The 25,404-nt window shown below is 45.2% G+C and overlaps 1 protein-coding gene across 2 annotated transcripts in view; it reads right to left on the bottom strand.

Moving 5' to 3' along the window:
- The window catches only part of SLAIN1 (SLAIN motif family member 1), a 72,289-nt gene that overhangs the window by 20,091 nt on the left and 26,794 nt on the right, over window positions 1-25,404 (bottom strand). Inside the window, exons 3-4 of one of the 2 annotated variants that reach the window (XM_034758287.1) lie at window positions 3,589-3,738; window positions 1,640-1,789 (exon numbers count right to left, since the gene is read on the bottom strand). In XM_034758287.1, the coding sequence (XP_034614178.1) occupies window positions 1,640-1,789; window positions 3,589-3,738 (300 nt within the window). The remainder of the gene's footprint in view (window positions 1-1,639; window positions 1,790-3,588; window positions 3,739-25,404) is intronic. The other variant, XM_034758286.1, reaches the window with a different exon arrangement.

A 25,404-nucleotide genomic window follows, 5' to 3' on the forward strand; every position in this document is an offset into this window, starting at 1 on the left:
GCACGACTTCATTCAAGGTAATGAATGGGGCTACCACTTTCCACCAGCTGAAGAGCTGGTCCTTAATGTTTTAAATGGTTATCATTAAGCTGTTAAGATAGTGTAGCATTGTTAACAGGCAGAACAATAATATTTCCTAAATCTGTAACCAAATGAGTACTCGGGAGCAAGTGGTTCTTGAACTTTTCCATACCATGACTCATGCCAGGAAGCTCTTCACATTATGTGTAGGACAAAGTGGTTGTGATCCCTTGACACTTTTCTGCAAGTGTCAGGTTGAGAACCCCTGCTGTGGAGAACGTATCATAACACAATTTTGGGAGTCAAGAAGTTCTGAGAATGACTGGATGTAAATGTTCCTTAGATCATTCGGAATTTGAAAAGTACCTTTCCCTAGATTTATGAAGAGCTCTCAGATTTGACATATGACTTTGCTATCATAACATCTTGAGCATTCTTCCTCAAATGGGAGCTCTGTAAATGAATGTGAAAGAGAGCGTGACGAAGTGATTGTGAGTGTTTGTGCATGCGCATAACATCTCCTGTTTCCAAATGATTAAAGGAACAGCCATCAATATAAAAATCATATTTGTCTGAAAATTTTGTACCTACTGTTGTTACAACTAATACTTAAGATAATTAAAATTGAATTAGAGGGAAAATATAGTCTTCCCTTTTCCAGTATATTTACCTGTGGCCTGATTTTGGAGGTGTGATTGTGTTCTCCTATTTTCACCACTCTGATTGCTCTTGCCTGTTTAGTCTGATTGCTCCAGCCAGATTTAATTGAGTGTTGTCGTCTGCGTTACATGTGTGTTCTCATTTAGCCATTCTTCACCATTACTCCCATCTGGCTTTCAACATACCTCTTCCCTATATTATGGTCTCCTTTTTTCTCTCATTACCTTTTACTGTTTCTATCTCCCTTTCTCTCATCTACCTAGCTTGACTGACACAAAAAAGGGGGTGGTGCAATGCTATGTTTATTATCTCTCAATGATTTTCATGTAAAATTTATTATTATTTGTGACTAAAAAGATACATATTTTCCAAACTGCCAATAATTCAACCTGTGGCCTAAAACTACCATGCTGTTCTCTGGGGCTTGTGCATAAATCCCACAGTGCAAGCAACCCAAAACTTCAGCTCTTGAATACCTCAAACGTTAGGGTCAGGGGAGAATTTATTTCAGAACCTTACAAAGTAACCAAAAATCCATGAAGTGTATTTTCCCCCTTTCCACAGATTTTGTGCATGAGGGGAATGATTTAGTCCTCCCTCAACTCCCCCCCATCATAAAAACCTCATCACTGTGCTGCATTAACAAAAAGAGACTGTAAAACACCTTCATTCAAGTTTCTTCCAATGAGACAAAGGTGACAGCCTCCACTCAACACATACAGATCATGTTTGAAGTTCTAAAAGATTCATTTCCAGTTATCCAAGCACAACAACAAATTTAAACCATTTCCTCACAGGTGAAAAGCACTTCTCTTCCTGCCATTCCGATAAGACATTTTTATTAAATTTACACTTGGCAGAGACCAAGCATGAAAAGTTTCAACTCAAATGGTAAATTTGCTTGAGAAAGTTGTGTGACTGAAATTAAAAAAAAAAAATTAAGAAAAAAGCCACATACTCTCTTCCTGCAGTCGAGCCATGATCTGAACATCAGTGAGGTCCTGTAGTTTATATCCCATGGAGATGGAATCATCCTCCACTTCGGAGGTGCTCAGTTCACTGTCTATTGATGACTGGGGGCTGAGAGGAGAACTTCTGGAAATGTAGCCTATGCAATAAAATGGATTCTTTAGTCAGTAAATATGTACATTATCTATGTCACAAAGGGTCTGCATTCCAAATATTTTTGTACAGATTGAAACCTTATGGAAATTTACTATAAAAAGCTTTCTACTAACATTTTGCTAGTTAATTTAGTGCTCTTGAAAAGGTGAAGCTACACTCCTGGAGTGCAAATCCCCATTTGTTCCCAAATTAGGTACAGCCAAGACAACAAACAATTAATCCAACACAGTTTGATTGACTGGGCTAGCTTGCATCCCCAAACATTTCAAAAATTTGAGCCCTTCTTATTTAAAGTGTAGTTCTACTCTGAAAAGTAACCGTGTAAATATATCACCAGCTTCAACAGATTAGCTCCTTGTATGGATTCCAAGTCATATTCATGTACTTAAATGTTGTTGTTTTTTAAATTATTTATAATTACAGTAGCACCAAAAGACAACAACAACTGGGGATTCATAGTGCACTGTAAAAATACATAGGACAACACTCCCTTCCACAAACACCACACAACGGGAAAGGAAGCTGGATTCTATGGTGTGGCTGGGGTATACTCAATGCTTCCACGTGCAGCCTGGCTGGAGTTTGTGAGGGGGGGGTCTAAAGCTTATAAGGTCATAATGAATTTTGTGGGGGAAAGCTAGTTTATTTGCCACTGTGTAACAACAATAGTCAACCATCACCACTATGTTCTCAGCCTCAAACTAGCTTCGCTTGTTCCAGATTCCCAAAATTAGAATTTAAACTTATACATTTTCTTGACTAGTTTCCTCAGAGGAAACTCTTACATGGACTATGAAGGTCAGAGGAGAAAAAAACAATCCCCAAAGAGCTTACAGTAGCAGATTAGACGGTAGTAGGGCCAGAGGGGAGCCTACTACAGCTGAAGCAGCAAAGGAGGTGCCTGAATCAATTCTCTCTGCATGAACGGGTGCCTTAGCCACCCACAGGACATCTGTCTACAACTGCACAGCAACAGGATGGGCTACTGTCTGTCTTTGTGTAACCACAGGTGTCAGTTTATCTTTCTAGGGCCCATTCATGGTTCTCCAGTGCCCAGTCATGAAGAGCAAGAGTAGGAGGTCAGTCTCTGGAATGCATCATGTTTCCATTCAGTATAAAGAACTACTGCTCCTCAGTCTCCTTGTGACAATGACCAAGCCCCACAGCTTGTCTCTGCACTAGCTGGACCCTGATTTGGGGGAATCTTAGGGAAAAGGAGCCAGTGCAGATCAACATGCCCTTCTGGTGCTAATCCCCTTGGACTGCAGCTGTCACCACCTACCAGTAATGTGAAATTTCTCATTCCAAGGGGATTATCTCCTCCACCCCCACTGCAGTTTAGCAGAGGAAGAACTCCTGATCCCTGCACCGAAAAAGGAACAACACTATCTTTTTGCTACTTGCTCCTTTGTCCACTTGGAAATGCAATTATGTCCTTCCCAAGCGCCTCTTCCTCAGCCACCCACAATTATCCATGCCCCTTTCAAGGGGGCGACAAGCGGGGACAAATTTTTGGGTCAGGTAAATCTTTGCTAGTTATAGTGAAACTCTGCTTATGATGAGGAAAGCCACCTCATTGTATAAAATAAAGGATGAACTCCACTACATGATCATTTTATAATTAAATTAAATTATAGGCCTAAAATTCTTGAAATCTCACCAGTAAGCTAATAGTTTATACATCCTAGGCAGGTACAATGTATTGCAGTTAAAGTACAGCAAGATAAGATTTAGTAAAGCAATTTTGTAAGCATCATAAATCACTAAAAAGTTAAGGATTACCTGGTCTTTCAGGTGTTAGTATTGCTTTATTGGAGGTTTTAGAGAAGCTGGGAGTATTAAAGCCATTGCTATATGGGGTGAGTCTTGCAACAGGACTATAGGGAAAGGCCAAGGAAACAGGTGTAGAGAAGAGGCTCCGCCATCGGCTAGCTGTTACAGATGTAGAAAAGAACAATTTTAGTTTATAAATAGAATATTGTTTTAGGGAGAGAAAATAGTCAAACCATAATCTGTTCACTCTATTTTGTTGGTTTAAGGTACGAGGAAAAAACTGTCTGAAGTTCAGTAGCAAAACAGAGAATTAGCAAAAGCCTTCAACATCTAATAATGGGATTGTGGCTTTTGAAGAGTTTTTTTTAACCAGTGTATCCCATATTAAATTTTTCTAATATACCATTTTTAGTAGATATTTAGCCTACTGTATGTCAACACACTAACATCATGAGAAAATCAAAGCCACAGCAATTAATAAAGCAACTAAAATTTACCAAAGAGATTTGCAGAGTTTCTGCAAGAGATTGCTTCTGTCATGCAACTAAGCTATTAGCTATGAGAGTTCAGATACAGAATAGTAAATCACACTTACCCATCAAGTGTTAAAAACAACTGTAATCCCTTTCCAAGCTTTTAAGCTACTTGTCATACATTTTCCTTCCGTTTACTGTATTAAATTCCTGGTTACATAAGCATGACTTTTTTTTTTTTTTTTTTGGGGAGGATCAAACAAATTACAAAACAGGCCACCTATTTTTCTATAGATTTCTTAACAAAGATTGCAAGGTACTGTATCTGCTCTGCTCAGCAACATCAGAGGGAGCCCACAATAGGCAAAGGCAACAAAGCTTATTCAGTACACTTAAGAAAAGAAAAGAAAAACTTATTCAGGAAAATTGAATTAAATTGGTTTGGGGCAGGGTTGTTTTTTGTTTGGTGGAGTTTTTTTGGAGGTTTTTTGTGGTTGTTTTGTTTTAAAGGTATGTCCTTTAACAGTAAAATAAATACTATCTATATGACCTTAAGAAAGTAAATCCTGCAACCACTTATGTTACATTACAGACACAAGATATTTTTTTTTAAAAGAAAATATGTAAATTGCAATGAAGAATCAAACATTCAGAAGCGAGAAAAGCAGAAAGGTGGCACAAGGTGAAAAATGAAAAATACTGACTTTTTTGTACTTTTGATTTAAAAAAAAAATACGAGAGTTTGTTTTGAGAAACATTATAGCGTTTATGACAAAAACAAATCAGGGAGCTAGGTCCTGCTACAGCAAAGTACTTAACCACGTGGCTAACTTTGAGGTCATCAGGATTGCTTCATGCTTAAAACTAGGTACTTTGCTAGGTTGAGACTTCACGCACTAGTCTTCACCTTTGGAGACCAGCTTTTGACACTGGCTTAAGTTGCAAGTAAAAAGCGTATGTTCTAAAGCTACGTTTTTGCAATCATATAACATAACGATCATAAATGTTAGTTGACATCACAAATATGCTGTAGAGCAGTGGTTCCCAAACTTGTTCTGCCGCTTGTGCAGGGAAAGCCCCTGGCGGGCCAGGCCAGTTTGTTTACCTGCCACGTCCACAGGTTCGGCCGACCGCGGCTCCCAGTGGCCGCGGTTCGCTGCTCCAGGCCAATGGGAGCTGCTGGACGCGGCGGCCAGTACGTCCCTCGGCCCGCGTCGCTTCCAGCAGCTCCCATTGGCCTGGAGCAGCGAACCGCGGCCAATGGGAGCCGCGATCAGCTGAACCTGTGACGCAGCAGGTAAACAAACCAGCCCAGCCCGTCAGGGTCTTTCCCTGCACAAGCAGCGGAACAAGTTTGGGAACCACTGCTGTAGAGTTTGGGATGATAGCCGTAACCAAATTGGACCGGCAGGTCCAGGATTTTAAATTAACTAATTTAATTATTACTCATGTTTATTACACTAGTGCCTAAGGGCCAACTAAGAATGGGGCCCTACTGTGCTAGGCACTGTACAGACAAAGACTAGTAGAGATGGTCCCCCCCAAAGAGCTATCAATCTATTCTAAATAAACAGGAGAGGCACAGAATGAGGGAAGAGGTCTAACACACAAGCAGATTAAATAAAATGATGGCAGCAAACAGCATATTAGTCTACAATTTTTTGTTTGTTTCTTTACTCAGGAGGGGAGAGGCTAGTTGGAAACTGAAGGGAGGGCTCAGTGGGACTGAGAATAGTCTCGGAATGGCCAGAGGTCCCTGCCTTGACCATTACTGCTCCTACCAGCTGGCGTCTCCGTCTGGCTCCTCTCTGCAGTTTTCTCCCATGGCCGCATGGCAGGGGTAGGGGAGGCACTACCATGATTGTATGCCTTAAGTTTTCACAGGCCTCTGCCTATTGTGACTCTACCAGACCCACTGAGAAAAGGGGCCTTTTGACACTCAGAAGGTCTGAGATATATCTATGCTCCACACCGTGTAATGTCTTTACACACTATTCAGCCCATCCACCCATTATCCTTGATAGTTCTATGCAGCAGGGAACTATTTTGCAGGGCAGTCAAGTAGTATGATGAAACACCACATCCCCCTTCTCAGCATAACCATTGTGGGTGGTTCATGGGGTGGGAAGAAAGTGTACCAAGTTGAGGGAATTTCAGTCCCCCTGCTCAACTCTACAGGTCCAAGTGGCTTGTCAGCTGTCCAAAATTATTCCGCTCCCTCTTCCTCCCGACCCCCAGTTTCCCATCTCCCATCAAAGGGTATTATTGGGCCGTATAGGGAATTTTGGGCCTTTTGCACCACCCACTGGGGCCAGTACTGAACCGCTCCCTCTAGGGCTGCTGTTGCATAGAACAGAGACAGCATTGCTAGAGAGAAAAAAGAAACAGCTCATTATTACCAGGAAGAGGAACAAAGCAGTCTGGCATGGGGGTGAAGGATTTGCAATGCCCAAGAGTCCCTCCCTCAGTGAACGAAAGCTAGACTAGAGAATGATCAGGACATAATAGCACAAAGTAAAATCCTGCTCCCCCCCCTTCCCTAGGAATTATTGCTACTCTCTCCATTTTGCAAGATTATACACTTCATCCGCCCCTCAAAAAGAAAAAAAAAATAAAGCTCTGAGGTGATAGGTGCACTGGCAGTGTCGTACACAGACCACTGAAAAATGCCTAGCAACATCATTCCTAACTCTAGATAGGCCAGTGCTATCAGTCCTTAGCATTAGTTACTGAAACCCACCAATTTCACTCAAAAGGAGTTAAAATATGCAATACATTTTTTAAAAAGGCACAAGGCAGCTGTACCTGTAATTTTTTAACTCTAACATTTAGTACCTCTAGTTAAAAGTCATGATTCAATAGCAAAGGGCTATATTAACAGTTCTTGTGATTCTATTCTCTTGCCTAACAAAAGATACTGTTTTGTAAGAGTTTGATCATTTGCCAGGCCAATTTGCCGCCTGCATGTTCTCACCCACAGATGCGGTCAACAATACAGCACAAATAAATAGCATTCATTACTTTGTACAATAACTACTGTGAACAGGCCCACCAAGGACAAAGCTACAGTTATTGCAACTCTGAGGGTAGAACTCACATTAAAAACACAATTAGTATTTATGGCAAACAAGATGATTCCACATTATTCCTTCAGTATGTGATCTCAGGAAAAGCTGGGAGGGGGAACAAATATATTTTAGATGGAAAAGGGTCAAAAACTAATGTTGCTTGTTTTGGAACATTTAATCACCATATGCTAAAAAATCATTGTACAGCCTTTAAACTTCACTAGGGTTATGTTTATTTAGTAAGCACCACTGTTTAGAATCAAATTTACAACAAGTTTTCATTACAGTTGAATTTAAAAACAACATCAAAACAAAGCACACAAAATAAATATTTCCACAGTACTCACAAAGACAACAGAGCAAGGTTCAGAGAACTCACATATCAAGCTGAAGTCATAAACAGATGAGTTGGAGGAAGGGGGGGGTATGTATGTGTGAGAAAATGTGAAATTAATTTAAAAATTTATAAACTCACCAAAAACCTGGAATAGGTAATGATTTTACCCTAGACTGATTCTGAGGCTGCACTGATTAACATAATAAAAAACTACTACAGCATGCAAGGATTTGCACTTCATTAACTGTTTCCAATAGGCAGTCTTCCACCCTAGAATAGGAGATAAAATGTTAAATAAGGAAATGAAGAATGCTTAGGTCTGATCCTGCATTGATGCAGTGTTGCCAACTCTCATTTTATCATGAGTCTCACACTATATTTGGTATTTTTCTTAAAGCCCCAGCTCTCAAAGTAAATTATGTGAGAAGTGCAGCTTCCATTTTAAAAAATGAAAGCAAGTTTCCAGCCCTCATGGCTATAGAGAAAAGCTTGAAAAAATGACCTGAGTATACTCTAAAGGTTCAGAAGATGTGCTGACGGATTAAGCTGTTCACATGGCACACAGAAATTAAAGGAGTTAAAATACTGTAACTAGATAATAACCTCAGATGGCCTCAAACAACAAAGATCAAATCAAATTGGAATTACAAATTATTTGGATTTGAGGTTTTTGGTCTTGGGCTGTATTTAGTAAACGGACAGCTCGTAGTATTCTATGTCTATGCCAGGGATCGGCAACCTTTGGCACACGGCACATCAGGGAAATCCGCTGGCGGGTTGGGATGGTTTGTTTACCTGCAGCGTCCGCAGGTTCGGCCGATCGCAGTTCCCACTTGCCGCGGTTCACCGTTCCAGGCCAATGGGGGCTGCAGGAAGTGGTGGCCAGCACATCCCCTCGGCCTGCACCCCCCATTGGCGTGGAACAGCGAACCGCTGCCCACGTCTTGTTTACAATGTCATTTGATCCAACAATTGAAGGTACATTTACAGTATTGGCAGCCCCAAGAATTCAAATGTCATGAGTCAAGCCCCCCAAAATCATAAGTTCACCTTAAATCATGAGATTTAATATATATATATTTGCTTTCTATGATAGTTTGGGGGCTATGTCTGTGTCCCCAATTTGATTCTGTGAAAACTATGTTGTATTTCAGGCTCCATTTTGGATATAACCTTGATTCTGTCCTTCACTGTACACTGTGTAACCATCCTCTTGGATTGCATCATGTCTTTTCTGTTGAGGAGTGGAGGAGGCTGGTGCCTAGCTGTCACTGACCCTGAATGAGAAAGTCATTCAAGAGCTATCAACAATTGACCAGCCTTGCCGTGATGGGACAATGGGGGCAGAGTCATTGACTGTTAACAACCCTCTATGCCAACAGCCCACAGTGGAGGGGGGTGGGGAATGGAAAATCCTAGTTCCAGGGTCAAGGCAACTGGGCTATGTTGTTTTGCAACCAAAAGAGGTGTCAAGACATGAGGTCTGCACCTGGGAAGCACACCTGAGAGACATAGGACTAGGAGCAGAAATCAATCATCATCATTATTTGTATTGCCAGAGTGCCTAGGAGTAAGACCCAGGGAGTGTGAAATCACGTGGAATCCAAAGGTTGGGTCCAATACAGCAATCTGGTCATTGTCCACAAAGGGGACAGCCAGGACTGTAACACCTTCTGGGGTTTGTTTTTTGTTTTTTTTTTATTGTTTGTTGTGTTTTGTTAATTTTTGCGGTACACTCAAGCCATGTTCTCAAGCTTTTCTCTGCAACCATGAGTGCTAGAAACTTTGTTTTTAAATGGAAGTTTAGATTCTCACTAATTAAATGCCCCCATGGGCTGGGGTTTTAAAGAAAAGAAAAAAACACTGTGAAACTCATGATAAAAATTGCTAGAGCTGCTGTATGCAGACACCAAATTGTACCTGTAAAATTGGAAGTTGGGCAGAGGCACTTACATATACTAAATTAATCAGGATCAATATGTTCACATAGTCAGTATCTTGACATTCTAGCTAGTGCAGTGGCGTTTCCAGATTAATAATCTCAACTATCATCAGATGTGGTAGCCTCTATGCTTTGTTTTAGAAGTTTATTCAGTACTTTCATCACCATAGCAACAATTTCTTCATCCATCTAGTTAGCGGTAGGAACTTTGCCATCAGCAGCGAGCCACATTTCAACTGCTTCATGCACATTTGCAGTCACTTTGAATCTATCATTGTCTCCAACTCTCTCTCCACCCCACACAACCCTCTTGAGGCTTCCTTGATGTTCCTGTCTTTTCACTTTTTTGTTCAGAAGATGCAACGTGCCTTTTTTTCCTGAGTGCAAGGCTAACACAACTAAAATAACCCCAGCATAAATCTCAGCTGCTCTATCTGATAATCTGATGTGGGTCTTCCTCCATCTCTCTTGATGAAGCTGTTCTGCTCTGTATTAAATAACTAAATATGAATTGGGTCAGCAGAGACTGAGTGGTTAGGGCACTCACTTGAGAAGTGGGAACTGCCTGTTCAAATCCCTTCTCCTCATCAGGCAGCTAAAGGTTATAAGGGAGGCGGCCTCCTTCACCCATTTTGTGTGGAGTTAGGTGTCCTCTGAGCACACCTACTGAATCAGGCTCTGCCAGTGAGCTAGGCAGAGAAATGTGTATCTTTATCCGATTTAAGGATCACACAGGGCCTTACATGTGAGACAGGCATCCAGGTGCCTGCCTGAGGCAGCAGTGCATTTCCCCTGTGGCAAAAATTTAGGTGCCTCGGGAACGTTTAAAGCAAAAATTGAGGTGCCAAGTGAGTTTAGGCAACAGCCAAGCAGTGAGTTTTGTGGCTCTCGGTGCCACCTAAATCTGCGGCCATATCTATATCACAAGCTTCAGTCAATGCAAGTTACATCAGCATAAAGCCACCACAGTCAGTATATTGCTCATGCAGGTACATATTTGCCTCTTTGCACCAGCATTGCACCTGCTTGCCAGGAGTACTGGTGTCAATGCCAGTGCAGTACGCCATGGGTAGGTATCCCAGTGTGCAACTCGCCATAATCCAGCACACAGTCTTTTGGGAAATACAGGCAATGCATAGTGAGGCAGAAACAAGTGTGCAGGAGTGACTGGGAGGGAGAAGTCAAATTTGCATCATGCAACCATCTCATAATGCCATCCCTATCCCATAATTTTCGCTCTTCTTTGTAAAATCCCACAAACCCACACAGCACTTGTCACTGTCCGCCATACTGGACAGAAGCATGGATCCCACAAAGCTCTGCATCTTTTCATGAGTGTTGCAAACAAAGGACACACGATCCTTCAATATTTGCAGAGCCACAAGAACCGCCACAGCAGCAAGGAACATGTCAATTTCACAGAGGAGAGATCACTGTGGGATACAGCAAAAACCACTTCTAGGTTGTTGGTGGCATTAATGGAGCAGCTGCAGACAGTGGAGTGCCACTTCTGGGCCTGAGAAATGAGCACTGACTGGTGGGATTACATAGTAATGAACATTTGGGATGACAAGCAGCAACTGCAGAACTTTCACATCCAAAAGGCCAGATTCCTGGATCTATGGGCCAAGCTCACCCCAGACCTCCAGCGCAGGGACACCAGAATGAGAGCTGTACTGACCATTGAGAAGCGAGTGGCAATCATCACTCTGGAAGCCTGCAACACCAAATTGCTACTAGTTAGAGGCGAGGGCCAGTGTCATGCAAATGTCCAGGATGACCTGCTGTGCAGGACATAGACTCTCAACCATGCGCAGGACATAGTTGATGGATTAGCAGCAGTGGGGTTCCAGAACTGTGGTGAGGCCATTAAGAACAGTCATACTGGGTAAGACCAAAGGTCCATCTAGCCCAGTATTCTGTCTTCCAACACTGGCCAATGCCAGGTGCCCCAGAGGGAATGAACAGAACTGGTAATCATCAAGTGATCCATTCCCTGTCACCCACTCCCAGCTTCTGGCAAACAGAGGCTAGGGACACCATCCCTGCCCATCCTGGTTAACAGCTATTGATGGACCTATCCTCTATGAATTCATCTAGTTCTTTTTTGAACTCTGCTATAGTCTTGACCTTCACAACATCCTCTGGCAAGGAGTTCCACAGGTTGACTGTGCATTGTGTGAAAAAATACTTCATTTTGTTTGTTTTGAACCTGCTGCCTATTAATTTCATTTGGTGACCTCTAGTTCTTGTATTATGAGGAGTAAATAACACTTCCTTATTTACTTTCTCCACACCAGTCATATCATATCCCCCCTTTGGCTAGGTCTACACTACGGGGGGGGGGCGACCTAAGATATGCAACTTCAGCTACGTGAATAGCATAGCTGAAGTTGCATATTTTAGGTTGACTTACCTGGCTGTGAGGACGGCGGCGAGTCGACTGCTGCCGCTCCGCTGTCAACTCCGCTTCCACCTCTTGCTGCGGTGGATTTCCGGAGTCGACGGCAGAGTGATCAGGGATTGATTTTATCGCGTCTTCACTGGACGCGATAAGTTGATCCCCGATAGATCGATTGCTACCCGCCGATCCGGCGGATAGTGAAGACGTGCCCTTAGTCGTCTCTTTTCCAAGCTGAAAAGTCCCAGTCTTATTAATCTCTCCTCATATGGCAGCCGTTCCACACCCCTAATCATTTTTGTTGCCCTTTTCTGAACCTTTTCCAATTCCAATATATCTTTTTTAAGAAGGGGCAACCACATCTGCACGCAGTATTCAAGATGTGGCTGTACCATGAATTTATATAGAGGCAATATGATATTTTCTGTCTTATTATCTATCCCTTTCTTAATGATTCACAACTTTCTTTTTGCTTTTTTGACTGCCTCTGCACATTGAGTCCCTTGCGTCTGATGAAGTGGGCATTCACCCACGAAAGCTTATGCTCCAATACTTCTGTTAGTCTTAAAGGTGCCACAGGACCCTCTGTTGCTTTTTACGGATTCAGACTAACACGGCTACCCCTCTGATACTCTGCACATTGAGCGGATGTTTTCAGAGAACTATCCATAATGACTCCAAGATCTCTTTCTTGAGTGATAACAGCTAATTTAGACCCCATCATTTTATATGTATAGTTGGGATTAGGTTTTCTAATATGCATTACTTTGCATTTATCAACACTGAATTTCCTCTGCCATTTTATTGCCCAGTCACACAGTTTTGAGAGATCCTTTTGTAGCTCTTCGCAGTCTGCCTGGGACTTAACAGCAGATAACCATCCTTAGGGCTTGGCTATACTTGCGAGTTACAGAGCAATAAAGGAGCCCCGGACGCCCTAGCTCACTCCCTTTCCACACTGGCAAGGCTCCGCGGCTACAGCGCTGCTGGTACTCCACCTCGGTGAGAGGAATAACGTTTGCTGCGCCTTGGGTACAATACACGGGCATCAGTGTGAACGAGGTGTTGGGTTCTGTGCTCTGATCGGCCTCTGGAAACATCCCATAATCCCCTTAAGTCAAGTGGCCACTCTTGGCATTGTTTTGAACTCCTGTAGGAATGCGGAAATGCCCTTTCAAAGCTCTGTTTCTGACAGCTGGCATGCAAGCCATTAGTGTGAAATGCTGTGAGTGAGAGAGAGATGGGGGGGGAACGGGGGGTCTGCTGCTGTCTGAATTTACAAGATAGCATGCTGACATGCTTTCAACCCCCCCAAACCCCCACTCTCTCCCCCACATACACACAAATCACTCCCTGTCACACTCCACCCCACCCCCCACCCCCACTTGAAAAGCACGTTGCAGTCACTTGCATGTTGGGATAGCTGCCCATAATGCACCGCTCCCAATGCCGCTGCAAGTGCCGCAAATGTGGCCACGCCAGTGCACGAGCAGCTGTCAATGTGAACAGACTGCAGCGCTTTCCCTACTGCACTCTCCGAAGGCGGGTTTAACTCAAAGCGCCCTACATCTGCAAGTGTAGCCATGCCCTTAGTCTGGTACCAACCCACCTTGCCATAGAGTACATCAACAGAAAGGGCTACTTTTCTGTGGTTATGCAAACATCAGTTGATCACCAGGGATGCTTCACTGACAAAAGTTTTAGCTGCTCAGGAAAGGTGCATGATGCTCATATCCTTAAGAACACAGGACTGTTCGGAAAGCTGCAACCAGGGACATTCTTTTCCAAGCAGTGGATTTCTTTCAGAGATGTTGCACTACCAATAGATCAAGCCTACTCCTTGCTCCCCTGGCTCATGAAGCTGTACACTAGCCACATCAACAGCACCAAGGAAAGATTCAACTACTACCAGCTCAGCAGGTGCAAACGTGTATTTGGTAGATTGAAGGGACAGTGGCGGTGTTTACTCACAAAATTGAATCTCTCAGAAAAATATCCCAATGTTTATAGTTGCTTGTTGTGTCCTACATAATAGCTGTGAGACAAAGGGGGAAAAGTTGCCATTTGGGTAGAGGACAGAGGTGGAACGGCTGTCATCCGAGTTTGAAAAACCAGACACTAAAGGTTATTAGAAGAGCTCAATGTGGAGCTATGGCAAGTCTGGAAAGGCACTTTAACAGTCAGCCACAGTAATACTATGCTCCACCTGACCCTTAAGTTTGGGGGGCCCTTAGGAATTGTGTGGTACCTTTATGATTATAACACTCTCAGTGGTCAGGTTATGTGAAACTGTGATTGTCCTTTCTGTCCACTGGTGTGGAGTAGTAGAGGTAGAGATGTGTTCCCTGATGCCACATCAAATGATGGGAAATGGGGTGGTGTGTAAGGAGGTGCTAAAATGGAGTTCTCCATTGAGTGCAAAGGGAATCGAGCCTGTGCTTGTTGAACCCGTAGATGCACAAGAGTCTACAGCATCTATTTGCTGCTGAAGAAGCCCCATTACATCCTGGGGCATCTCCAGGGCCGGTGTAACCACTAGGCAAAAGGCGGCTGCCTAGGGGGCCAAGATTTAGGGGCACCAAAAAGCGGTGCCCAAAGAGCAGCAACCAACTGAGCGCAGGGCTCTCCAGCCGGGGGAAAGACGGGAAGTGCAGCCCTGTATTCCCTGCTAGAGGTTGCGGTGGTTCAGTCCACCCCGGACGCAGGGCCACATGGCGTGTCAGAGTCGGTCGTGTGCAGGTTCCAGGCCCAACCTGCAGGCCATAGCGCCACGAGCCTGAGCCCAAGCCAGGCGAGCTCCGCCTGGGGCCTACAGAGAGGAGCCCGGAGCGGCCAGTGAGCTGGGCAGGGGGCCCGGCCGCTCACATCCCCTGGTGCCCGGCTGCAGCCGCCCATGGGCTGGGGCCGCCTGGGGGCGGGAGGGTCCCTGCCTCAGGGTGCCAGCGCGCAGCTGGCCAGAGAGGGGTCGCTGCAGATCAGCCCGGGTCCCAGCCGGGCGTTGCCTTCCACATGGTGTCAGGTCACAGGGACAGGAGCAGGTCCCGGTCCACTGGGGAGCCCAACAGGCTGAGGGCGGTGTGGAAAGGGGGGGGCTGATGTGTGGGGAGAGGTTAGGACATCTGTGGCTTTGCCGAATAACCAAGGCCACGTCTACACTACCCGCCGGATTGATGGGTAGTAATCGATCCCTGAATCAACGCCTGTACTCCACCTCAGCAGGAGGAATAAGCGGAGTTGACGGGAGAGCCGCGGCGGTCGACTTGCCGCCGTGAGGACGGCCAGGTAAGTCGAACTAAGATACGCAATAGCGTAGCTGAAGTTGCATATCTTAGATTCTCTCCCCCCCCCAGTGTAGACCAGCCCCAAGACACGGATCCAGAACTTCCATTGGCCTTTGGATCAGGCCTGAAGGACAGACAGCACCTGTCTCCAGATTAATTCGGTTATAAATGATTTGGGGCAGAGGAGAGAGCCAGGGTCTGCTCATCAAATAACCCGGCAAAAGCCCCATTGCTGCAGTGGAGAGACCAAGGGAAAAGTAGAAGATCACCTCCCTCTTCCCAACACTGTACCCAGGAGGGAAGCAGGTAGCAGGATTCAGTAGAAAGGGTACAGACCTGGGAATGAGTAGAACCTGGGTTCTGTGCCCAGCTCTGCCACTGACTTACTGTGTCATCTCGGGCAAGTCAGGGTGGCTCTGTGCCTCAGTTTCCCCATCTGTAACACAAGTATAATGAAACTTTCCTGCTTTTGTAAAGTATTTGAGATCTATGGATATAGCCTGCTACATACATGCTCCAGGGGGAGGGGGGGCACAAGGTGGAAGTTTTGCCTAGGACGCAAAATATCCTTGCACCAGCCCTGGGCATCTCCCTCTCTTTTTCCTGTGTCTGAAATATTCTCCATAGTGTCTGAAATATTCACCCTCCAGGCCTTCTGTTCAGCACTAGCTTGCAGGATCTCACTGAACAAGTCATCCTGAGTCCGCTTCTTTCTCCTCCTAATCTAGCACAGGCATTCCACGAGTATGAGGGGGCGGGGGAATCACTCAAAGCCACACCACTAGCTATAGACAAAACAAACAGAGGTATCATTTTAAGTATAGTCACAACTGAAAGCAAAAGTTAACATTGCAAAATTATGTTCCCTTGAGCCCCTAAATTTTAAACAAGGCATGCTTAGTCAGGGCCGACCCTAGACATTGTGGTGCCCTACGCTGGCCCCAGGCCTCTTGGGAGGGAAGGGGGAATCCGCCCCAGCACAAGCTGGCAGAGCGGGTTGGGGCTGGGTTGCTCCACTTCCCGCGGCCCGGTGAGTGCAGGGCACGCCCAACCCCTGCTACAGTCTCCCGGGACGTAGCTCAGGGGAAGGAGTGGAGTGGGTGCGGGGTGAGAGCAGCTTTCCTGGCTGGCTCAGCCGGCCAGGGGATTGGGCTGACCACTGGAGCAGCAGTAGGGCACCAGGAAAGTTGGTGCCCCAAATTTCCTAGTGCCCTAGGCAACTGCATAGTTTGCGTATGGGTAAAGGCCCTGTGCTTATTGACAGTTCAGCTATGGAGCGCTTGCATACCACACAACTCTCAGTACCAGCCATAAGTATGGCCCACCAGAGGGAAGGGGGTGGAGGAGAAAAGAGGAGGGAATTCTTCAGTTGCATGAAACAATACAAGTATAGGGCAAAAGTTCTGAATACTGGCACTGTTTTCCATAGACAGTGATGATTTTAGCAGATATCTCACTCCAGAGGGCAACAAAGGACAGAGAGCACAGCTGCTGGTGGTGTCCTAAAGCCACTTGGGATCGTATGCCACTAGCCTCTTTGCTGCAATGGTGCCTGCCGAAGTGATCATGTTGTGTTGTGGAAAAGTGTCCTATCACAGAGGAAGAAATAAAACTTCCATCCCTAGAAACCTTCAGGAAAGGACTGCAAAGTACCTCCATGAAAGTTTCACCAAGTTCCCTCAGGATGATTCAATGGACATCGCTGTATACTGTGATAGACAGCTGTGGGGGGCGGGGCGGGTAGAAAACAGTTCCAGAAGGTTAAAAGTCCTTCCTCCCCATCAACTGAGGAGAAGTAACTACAGGTCAATCAGGTTCAGCTGAGAAGGGGTATCAGAGAATCAATTAGGATCAGCTGAGAAGGAGTTACCTGAGGTTCATTAGGATCAGCTGATTCCAACTAAGGGCTGCCTGAGACCCCTTTAAACTCTCCCCTGTTGGGAGAAGGGTGGGAGGGGGAGAGAGAGAAGGAGTCAAGTTGCCAGTAGGCTAGGTGCAGCAAGACCGCGAGCCTTTCCAGGAGGGGAGGCTGCATTCCTTCCCAGAAGGGAAGAGAAACAAGCCCAGAGACTGGCGGAGAGAAAGAATGGACTGCCCCTGTGCATCCTAGAAGGACTTTTACCCAAGTCCGTCTCAGCAAGGCTAAAAACGGCTAAGGCTGGTGAGACTGAGAAGGTACTGTGCCACAATACATAAACAACCTTCTCTGTATCCCCCTCCTCGCCTAACTCTAGAGGGGAATGAAAAGCAGATAACAGCTCTACCTTCCTTTGTTGTACCACTACGTCTTCTAGTACAAGTAAATTAAATGTACTGATGAGGCACATAGCAGGACATAGTTATTAATTTTTTTTTCATTAAACATTGTAATGGGAAATGCATATACAAACTTACCCTGGTTCCTTCCCCTGCATCAGGCTTGTCTGTGTTAAACTGCCAGGACTGACTGGATTGAGGTCCCAAACAGGTCCTGGCTTGTAGCATAGCTGGACCCCCTCACTGGCATGTATCCCATCCTCCTCCACCTTGCTATTCACAGCGGGGGAGGTGGGGGGAGTTGTGGCTCGGGTTCCTCTGAGGTACCCACAGTGCTCCGAGGGGTGCTGGCGGAGTCTCCACAAAGTAAAGCATGCAGCTCATTGTAAAAGCAGCAGGACAGCATCTTGGCACTGGATTCTGGGATGCCTGCCACAGTTCCTTTCACGCAGCACTGCTGCTGATCCCTGTTGTATGTCTTTGCCTGCAACTCCTGGGCAATCTGCTCATAGATGTCCATGTTTCTACCACTGCTTCGTAACAGTGCCTGCACAGCATCTTCCTTCCACAAGCTCAGGAAATCCAATATCTCTTGTCTACTCCAGGCATGATCACATCCGGACTGTGTAGCTGGCATGGTCGATTGGGCAGCTGCACACAACAAGGGAGAGCTTCTAGGTGTGCTTGCCAAATTAGGCAATCAGGAAAAGGCATTTCAAAAATTCATTGGGTTGTTAAAGGCGGTGGAGGGCATCTTCCCGTCTCCGTGACCCAGGGGCAGTGGAGTTCACGATGGAGGAGCAGCCAGGCCAAACCTCAGTGGCACTGCAACCCTTCACACCAGGTCACAACACCCAGAGTGTGGAGGCTGGTCCAGCCCATTACGACAGAAGCCAAGCTGCCACTGTCAGGTCAGTGTGGGTTGAGCTCACTCTCCAACCCACCCAGTCCCCTCCCTTCCCTTCAATAGTACGGGGGGGACTCAGTTTCATATTTTGTCCCAGGCCCCCCAAAAATGACTGTATGGCCCTGGTTAGTGTTCTAACTACTGGACCATCCTTCCTCTTCTATGCCTTTAAATACTTTTTTTTTAAAAGACTGAACCACCTAACAATTGTATACCACCTATAACAATCCAGCATGACCATAGATATTGTCAAATAAACAGCCTGTAAAACACAGTGAGAAAATATTTGACACATCTGTATTTTTATTTTAAACAGACAGTGTAATTCCCATTAGATTTAACTGCCACAACTTTAGCCAGTGCAACTTACACTGACGAGTACTTTCTATATTAAAAGGCCCAGTCAAAAGTTGTTTTGTTTCCCACAACAGTTTAAGTATGCCTACATTTAAAGCCTGCTTTTGTTGTGTTTTTTTCCAGAACTGTACTGCAGTTGAATACACAAATACATAGTCATCTATGGTCATAATGACATGACAAGCAAAGCGTTACAGAATATTTTTTCAAACATAAAATTAAATTCTTTGCAGTAATCATCAAAACAATTGTATCCCAAAGCACTTTTTGTATACTCAGATGAAAATTATATTACTGTAGCCTAAACCCCAAACTGAAAGCTGTTAAAAATGAAACTATTAAGAATAAACACTCTCCAACTTTTATATTGCACGTATCCCTGCGGCATCCAAATACTGAGATTCCCCAGGCTCTCAGACGGTCTGATTACTGAGGAACAATACAATAATCCCTGTATTTGTTTCTCTCATTTGCAACAACATAATTTACCTCCAAAATTCTAAGTACCCAGGGAAGTTTCTATCCAAGTAAAGTTAAAGGTTGCTATGGCTGGGGGGGGGGGGAGTTAAATCCTCTTCCCACACTAGTTTAATATAATCAAGAACAGTCAAATACAGCTTCAAATACAGTAGAACATGTTTGATGAAATGACTTTTCAACTTTAGTTAAGCTAAAGAATATTTGTTAAGAGATATCTGAGAAAAAGTTTTTAAAAGAACAATTCAGTTCTAACTGTACAAAGACATTTTTTTAAAAAACAAAACAAAACTGTCTGTCCTAGAGCACATAAAAGATGGGAGTACCTGGAGAAGTTTGTTATTTCAGATGTTATTACACATAAGTCAATTGCTTTATAAAATTGTTGTATAAGGCCTCAGAATTAACTTTGAGTCTCAGCTGGTGTACCTCCATTTAAGTCCATGGATATACCAGCTGAGGATCTGACCTAATATGCATAATATAACATTCCTGGAAAGGCATAATCAGAATGTCTGTCTAAATTGTTCTATTTGTGCACCTTTATTTGGCACTGCATAGCAATACGTTCAGTGGTGTTTCTGGAACCTTTCAGTTATTACAAAATTCAAACCTAATGAGATCCAGGAATGTGACCCTTCTCAGAAGTATTTCTATTAAGGGTTTTTGCCCTCCCTACCGTTTTTGGTCCCATTAGTTGGCATTCAGGGCAGCAGCAGCAAGTTTTTAAACTTCCTGATGCACTCTAAGTCAAAAGCAATCTAAAATCCAGGCCAGGGTTTTCTTGTGTCTGAGATGACCCGCAGAGGGGATAGTGTGTGCCAGTCATGTGACTTTGCACCAATGCATCAGGGGGACGAGCGATGCAACAGAACTTCCCCGGTCAGTAGGGCTTTCTACAGTTGGTACAGTCACTTCCTCTGGAGCTCAAACTTGGGTTACTGTGCCACTCGTTGGGGGGTCTATCACTTCCCAATTAGCTACCAGCAGTTGGTTACATGCCCAGCTTAAGGTTTTGTCCTCCTTCTGATCCTTTATGACATCCGTCTCTCTGGTCAGAATGTCCCCCTCCTGTAAGAGAGTCAATAGGACCTCGTAATTAAGACGTCCTTCTGGCAGAGTTTCCTTGTGGCTGGATCCCCCTTCGTCAGGGTCCAGCTCTCACCTACACTGGCCAATGTCATCAGCTGTGGGCTCCCATCTCCCCAGATCTCCTCGGTTACTTCCTCTGGGGTCTCGGGAGATGGTCAATACCTCAGAGAAAAACTCCCAATCCCAACCAAAGATAATGGTGTAGGCTAGAGTTGAGGCCAGCCTCACTACAAGGAACTTCGTGTTCTTCCCAATAGTCAACTGCATTCGTGCACTGGGATAGGATTTAACGTCCTCATGAATACATTGCAGGAAGATGGTTCCAAATCATGAAGGCCCCGGGGAGACTAAGTTGTTGCAGACTAGGGCATGCCCACATCTAGAATCCACAAGTCCCATAACCTCAGATCCATTTATCTGCACAGGAACTGTTACTTTCGCTGGGGTGTGCTTATGGGCATGGCTTTCTGCCATCCACACTTGTTCAGTCACACTCCCTATAGAAGCATTTGTGATACCGGTGACCCAGGCACCCATGAGAAAAGCATACCCCTGCACTTGGCCAAGGGGCCAAGGAGCCACTGGCCACGGGCCTGATATCTGGGGGCACCCTTCCCTAGGTGCCTTGTCTACTCTCCCTCCTGGCCTTCAGGCAGGAGAGTCCACAGTGGTCGCAGGGTCCTTTGTCCAGGCTTGGGTCAGAGCGGCTGGGGTTTCCTATGGATGGAAGGCTTGGTGGCCAGCTGGCCTTCTTAGAGGCTGTCCTTCAGGCACCACCCTGTCTGCTCACCAGTTCCCCAGGTTGTACTCTCCCTTGAGACAAGGGAATCCCATGGCCTCCGGCAGTTGCTCGGGCAAGGCGGTTAGGGCTGTCTCTGCTGCTAAGTAATTATCCATTAGTCATACCGTGTCAGGTAGGGACTCTGGCTGGTGTTTAAGCACCCAGCCCCTATCTGCAGACAGATGAACTGCTTCACCAGAATTAGCTTGGACACCTTGAGTCCAGTCTGCAGCTCTGGCTTCAACCACCACCAGCACAGGTCCCTCAGTTTCTAGGAACCATGCAGGGCCGGGCTCCCCTGGGATATTTCTCCCTCAGAACTTCTGTCAGGTGGTCTCCTCCATAATGTTGAGGTAGTCCAATATAGCTGCTTTCACCAGGCACAATCTTGGACAGATGCTGCAAGTGGGCTGGTCCCATTAGGTATGGTGCCAACAAGTGGCCCACTGGCTAGGTGTCCATTGGGCTGCCATTACCACCCATTCAAATGTTATTAAGAAGGCCTCTAAGTCTTCCTCAGGGCACATCTTTGTGAGTTTCATGGATATGGGAGGGGTCCCCTGGTTCGGGCTTATAGCCCCTGGAGGGGAAGCTCTGGCGGGACCTTGGTCCTGCATTAAGGCCACGTCCTGTTGTGCAATCGTTGCTGCTACTCCTGCTGTTGTGCCCCTAAATCTTGGGCCAGCTGTTACTGCTTCCGGGGGAGCTATTTACTGCAGGAGTTGCTGCTGGGCTACCTGTTCCTGCTGCTGGTTCTCAGTCATCCACTTAAGTACACACTCTAGGTCATTTTGACTGACCTCCCAAACCCAGGTCTTCTGATCTGGGATTGTCTGTCCGTCTGGATCATCAGTCCACCCTCTCTCCAGGGGTGGGAAAGTTGCCCGCATTCTCCACCAAGTCATGATAGTCTTTGCCCATGGGCCCTTTGACCTGCAGAGGTGGTTGTGGTAGGGGAGCCAGGATCCTTCCACTCCACTGGGCTCCAGCCCAGGGTCCAGTAAGGGCGACAAAAGGGTCTGACACCCAATTTGAATTTTAGCTACTTGAGGCCCAGTCTGCAAAGTGCAGGATACCCTCCAACTTCTGTTCAACTTGAGGGCACTAAGCTACTCACATGACCTCTGGATCAACTAAGCAAGCATGAAGGGATTGTTCTCTGCATGCCTATTTATGTGCTTTCACCTTCAAGCCAGGAGAGGTCTTCATCTTGTCATCGGTTTGCTTTCTATATCTAAGAATCAAGTGTCCCACATTTCATTAGCCATAGTTTGTGAAGTATGTGGCCTCTTTTCCTTATCAATACTAGGGGTTTTTGTTCATTTGCTTTTTCCAGACAGAAGCCTCATTAATCTCGTGTCTGTTTATTGGGAGGGTTTAGTTTAGTCGGCCAAAGAAACAGTTTTTAGACCTACAATGATGGCACTTTGTCTGTAATGGCCTTTTCCATAGTTTCGGCAACATTATTTATCACCCCCTGAGAAACAGCTGCTTTATGATCCCCAGAGTCTTAATATTTTTTCCAGAGCGCTAGTTCTAGAGTTATCAATGCCACCAGTACTTATTTTCCCATTCATTTTCTATATAGTACATATTATTGCTTTTGCATTGTAATGCAATCACAAGTAGTCACAACATCATTGATTTGGGGGGGGGGGGGAAGTCCTTTTTGTAGCAGCTTTAATCATGGACATTGAATGGACAGCAGGAGAAGTCAGGAGTGGCATAACTAGCAGTCTCAACATGTCTGTTTTGAGTACTAGTAGGGTTGTCAACTTTCTAGTTTTTCAAAACCAGACACTACATGTCCCCCCGTCACTCACTTCCACCCACCCCCATCGCTCACTCCCCTCAAAGTCGTTCACTCTCCTGGAACTCACGTGCTGCCTGCAAAGCTGGGATGGGAGGAGCTGATGCTGCCTGTCCATCCAATCGGGGCACAACAGGTCAGAGCAGGGGTCAGTCTCTGGAGTAAGGGGCCGGAGAGAGCCAGGGTCCCAGGAGACTGAGAAGGTGGGACAAGTTGTCCTGGGCAGTGAGCCTGACCATCAGCCCTGCTCCTCAAATGCCATGTGCTGTCAGGATCCCTCCTCCTTCAGCAGCAGCAGTTCTTCCCACCCTCCCAGTGGCAGAGGCCTACTGCAGTAACCATATTTTTGCTGTCCAGTCAGTAGTGCTGACTGGACATTGCACAGGTCCCCTTTTGACCGGACTTTCCGGTCAAAAACCGGACACCTGGCAACCCTAAGTACTAGAAATTCCCCAAGTACTTAAGTTCTAACCACCATTTAAGCCATGGAAAAAATCAGTCCCATACAGGCTACAGGTTTTCTTTTATCCCAAAAGCCTTTGTCAGAAAGAAAATTTGTAAGGAGACTTGTTCAGATTCAAAGTTATGACTGTCTGTTGTATAACAAGAGTACATAGACTGGAGCACAGTGTGGGTATACTACAGAAAGCATTAGTCTACTGTAGCCTCTTTTCCAGGCAAACAATTTTCACATATGACAGAAATAGCCCCCACTTTACATTGTAAACGAAATGTGTATCATAGCCCTTTTCTAATACCTTTTCCAAGGAATTTTGGCAACTGTTTTCCCCCGGAGAAAATTACACTTCTCTTTTTTAATCTCTTTGATTTTGTAATTGGCAAAAGCCTGGGGATTTAATTTTCAGTACACACAGTCCCTTCCTGTCCCCCAACCTCCCACCTAGATTTTGTTTTGTTTAAAACCATATGAATTAATTCTATGTCTCTCTCTCCTCCCTTCCCCCTCTTTTTTTTTTTTTGGCAAAGTTAGGCTATTGTATTGATTTTAGGATTATAAATGTGTGTCCAGCCACTGCTCTGGGGACACGCACATCAAAAAAAAAATCACAAATCTCACTGTGATGAATGTGGGAGTGCTTGATAATTAACACAGATCTGTTCCTCAATATGGTTCATGTATCTAACTTCTGAGATAGTGTGTTGGTCTTTGAGAGGGGAACAGACAATTTCAACACACTCCCCAACAGGTACATACTGTTACAAGACCACTGATCACAAGCCACTAAGGCTGAATGAGTCTAACTGTCTCACAGGGGCAAGCTCCCAATTGGCCTGCCTGATTAGGAAAAAACAGTCTGATACAAAAGGAAGACATCAAACCTGGGCCTTGTAACAAAATCCATTGAGCGATACATGGTAATTGAGCCCAGACATACACTGGGGTGGGGACTCAGAGGAAACAGACTGGGAATAGAATATTTGGGAGTTAAACTGAGACCAGGCTGGCTCTGAAGAGCTCCTTGGCTTCCTAAAAGAATGTAAGATTGTAAGATACAAGATAGGGGAGGTAATATTTTGTATTGGACCAACTTGGCTCTGCGAAGCTCGAAGGCTTGTATCTTCCACCAACAGAAGTTGATCCAATAAAAGATATTGGATCATATCCTGGGACCAACACAGCAACACAATCAAATAAAAAGTTGGTTCTCTTCTGCACTTCCTGTAACTTAAGAGGGCAGCCCATCTAGCTTAGTTTGTAGTGAAGCATAAGTTTAGATGAAACTAAATATGTCTGTTCGCTGTTTTAAAATCCTTTGTTCTTTAATGCTTTATTCAACTGCTAAATAAAAAATTATTTGTTTTAAGAAGGCTGTTCACTATATCACTTGTCACAGGCTACTGAAGGGAAGAAACACAGGTGCCTGAAACCCAGTTGGACCTGCAGGGGGATAACAGGCTGGTAAACACCAGGTCCTATACCCAAGTCCCAATCTAAGAGCAAAAGAATTGCATGATTCCACCTTGAAACAGGAGAGAGAAGAGGCCCAAGATCTGAACTGGGAGAAGTCTTTCAGGTAGGCAGGTCCTATACTCTTTAGGGATTAAGCTACTACCAACTCAAATCGAAGTTAAGAGAGGTATCATTGTTCTCCTGGTAAAACACCACTAATTAAGCCTCCTTCTGTGGTGGTGCTGTTGTAATATTCTTTTGTTTTATACTCTCAGGGCTTGTCTTCACTACTGGGATAAGGTGACCTAAGTTACACTACTCCAGCTATGTTATTCACGTAGCGGGAGTCGACGAAGCATAGGTCGACTTAACCCGGTATCTTCACTGCGTTGCGTCGATAGGAGATTCTCTCCGGTCAACTTACCTTACTCTGGTCAGGGAGCTGGAATACCGGGGTTGACCAGAGAGCGCTCTGCCCTTGATTTAGTGCAGGGGTTCTTAAGCTGGGGGTGGGACCCCTCAGGGGTTGCGAGGTTATTACATGGGGGGGTCATGAGCGGTCAGCCTCCACCCCAAACCCTGCTTTGCATCCAGCATTTATAATGGGGTTAAATATATAAAATTTATAAGAGGGGTCGCACTCAGAGGCTTGCTATGTGAAAGAGGTCACCACTACAAAAGTTTGAGAACTACTGATTTAGCAGGTCTTCAGTAGACCTGCTAAAATCGAC

The sequence above is a fragment of the Trachemys scripta genome, chromosome 1 (genome assembly GCF_013100865.1).
Source record: "Trachemys scripta elegans isolate TJP31775 chromosome 1, CAS_Tse_1.0, whole genome shotgun sequence".
NCBI lineage: Eukaryota > Metazoa > Chordata > Testudines > Emydidae > Trachemys > Trachemys scripta.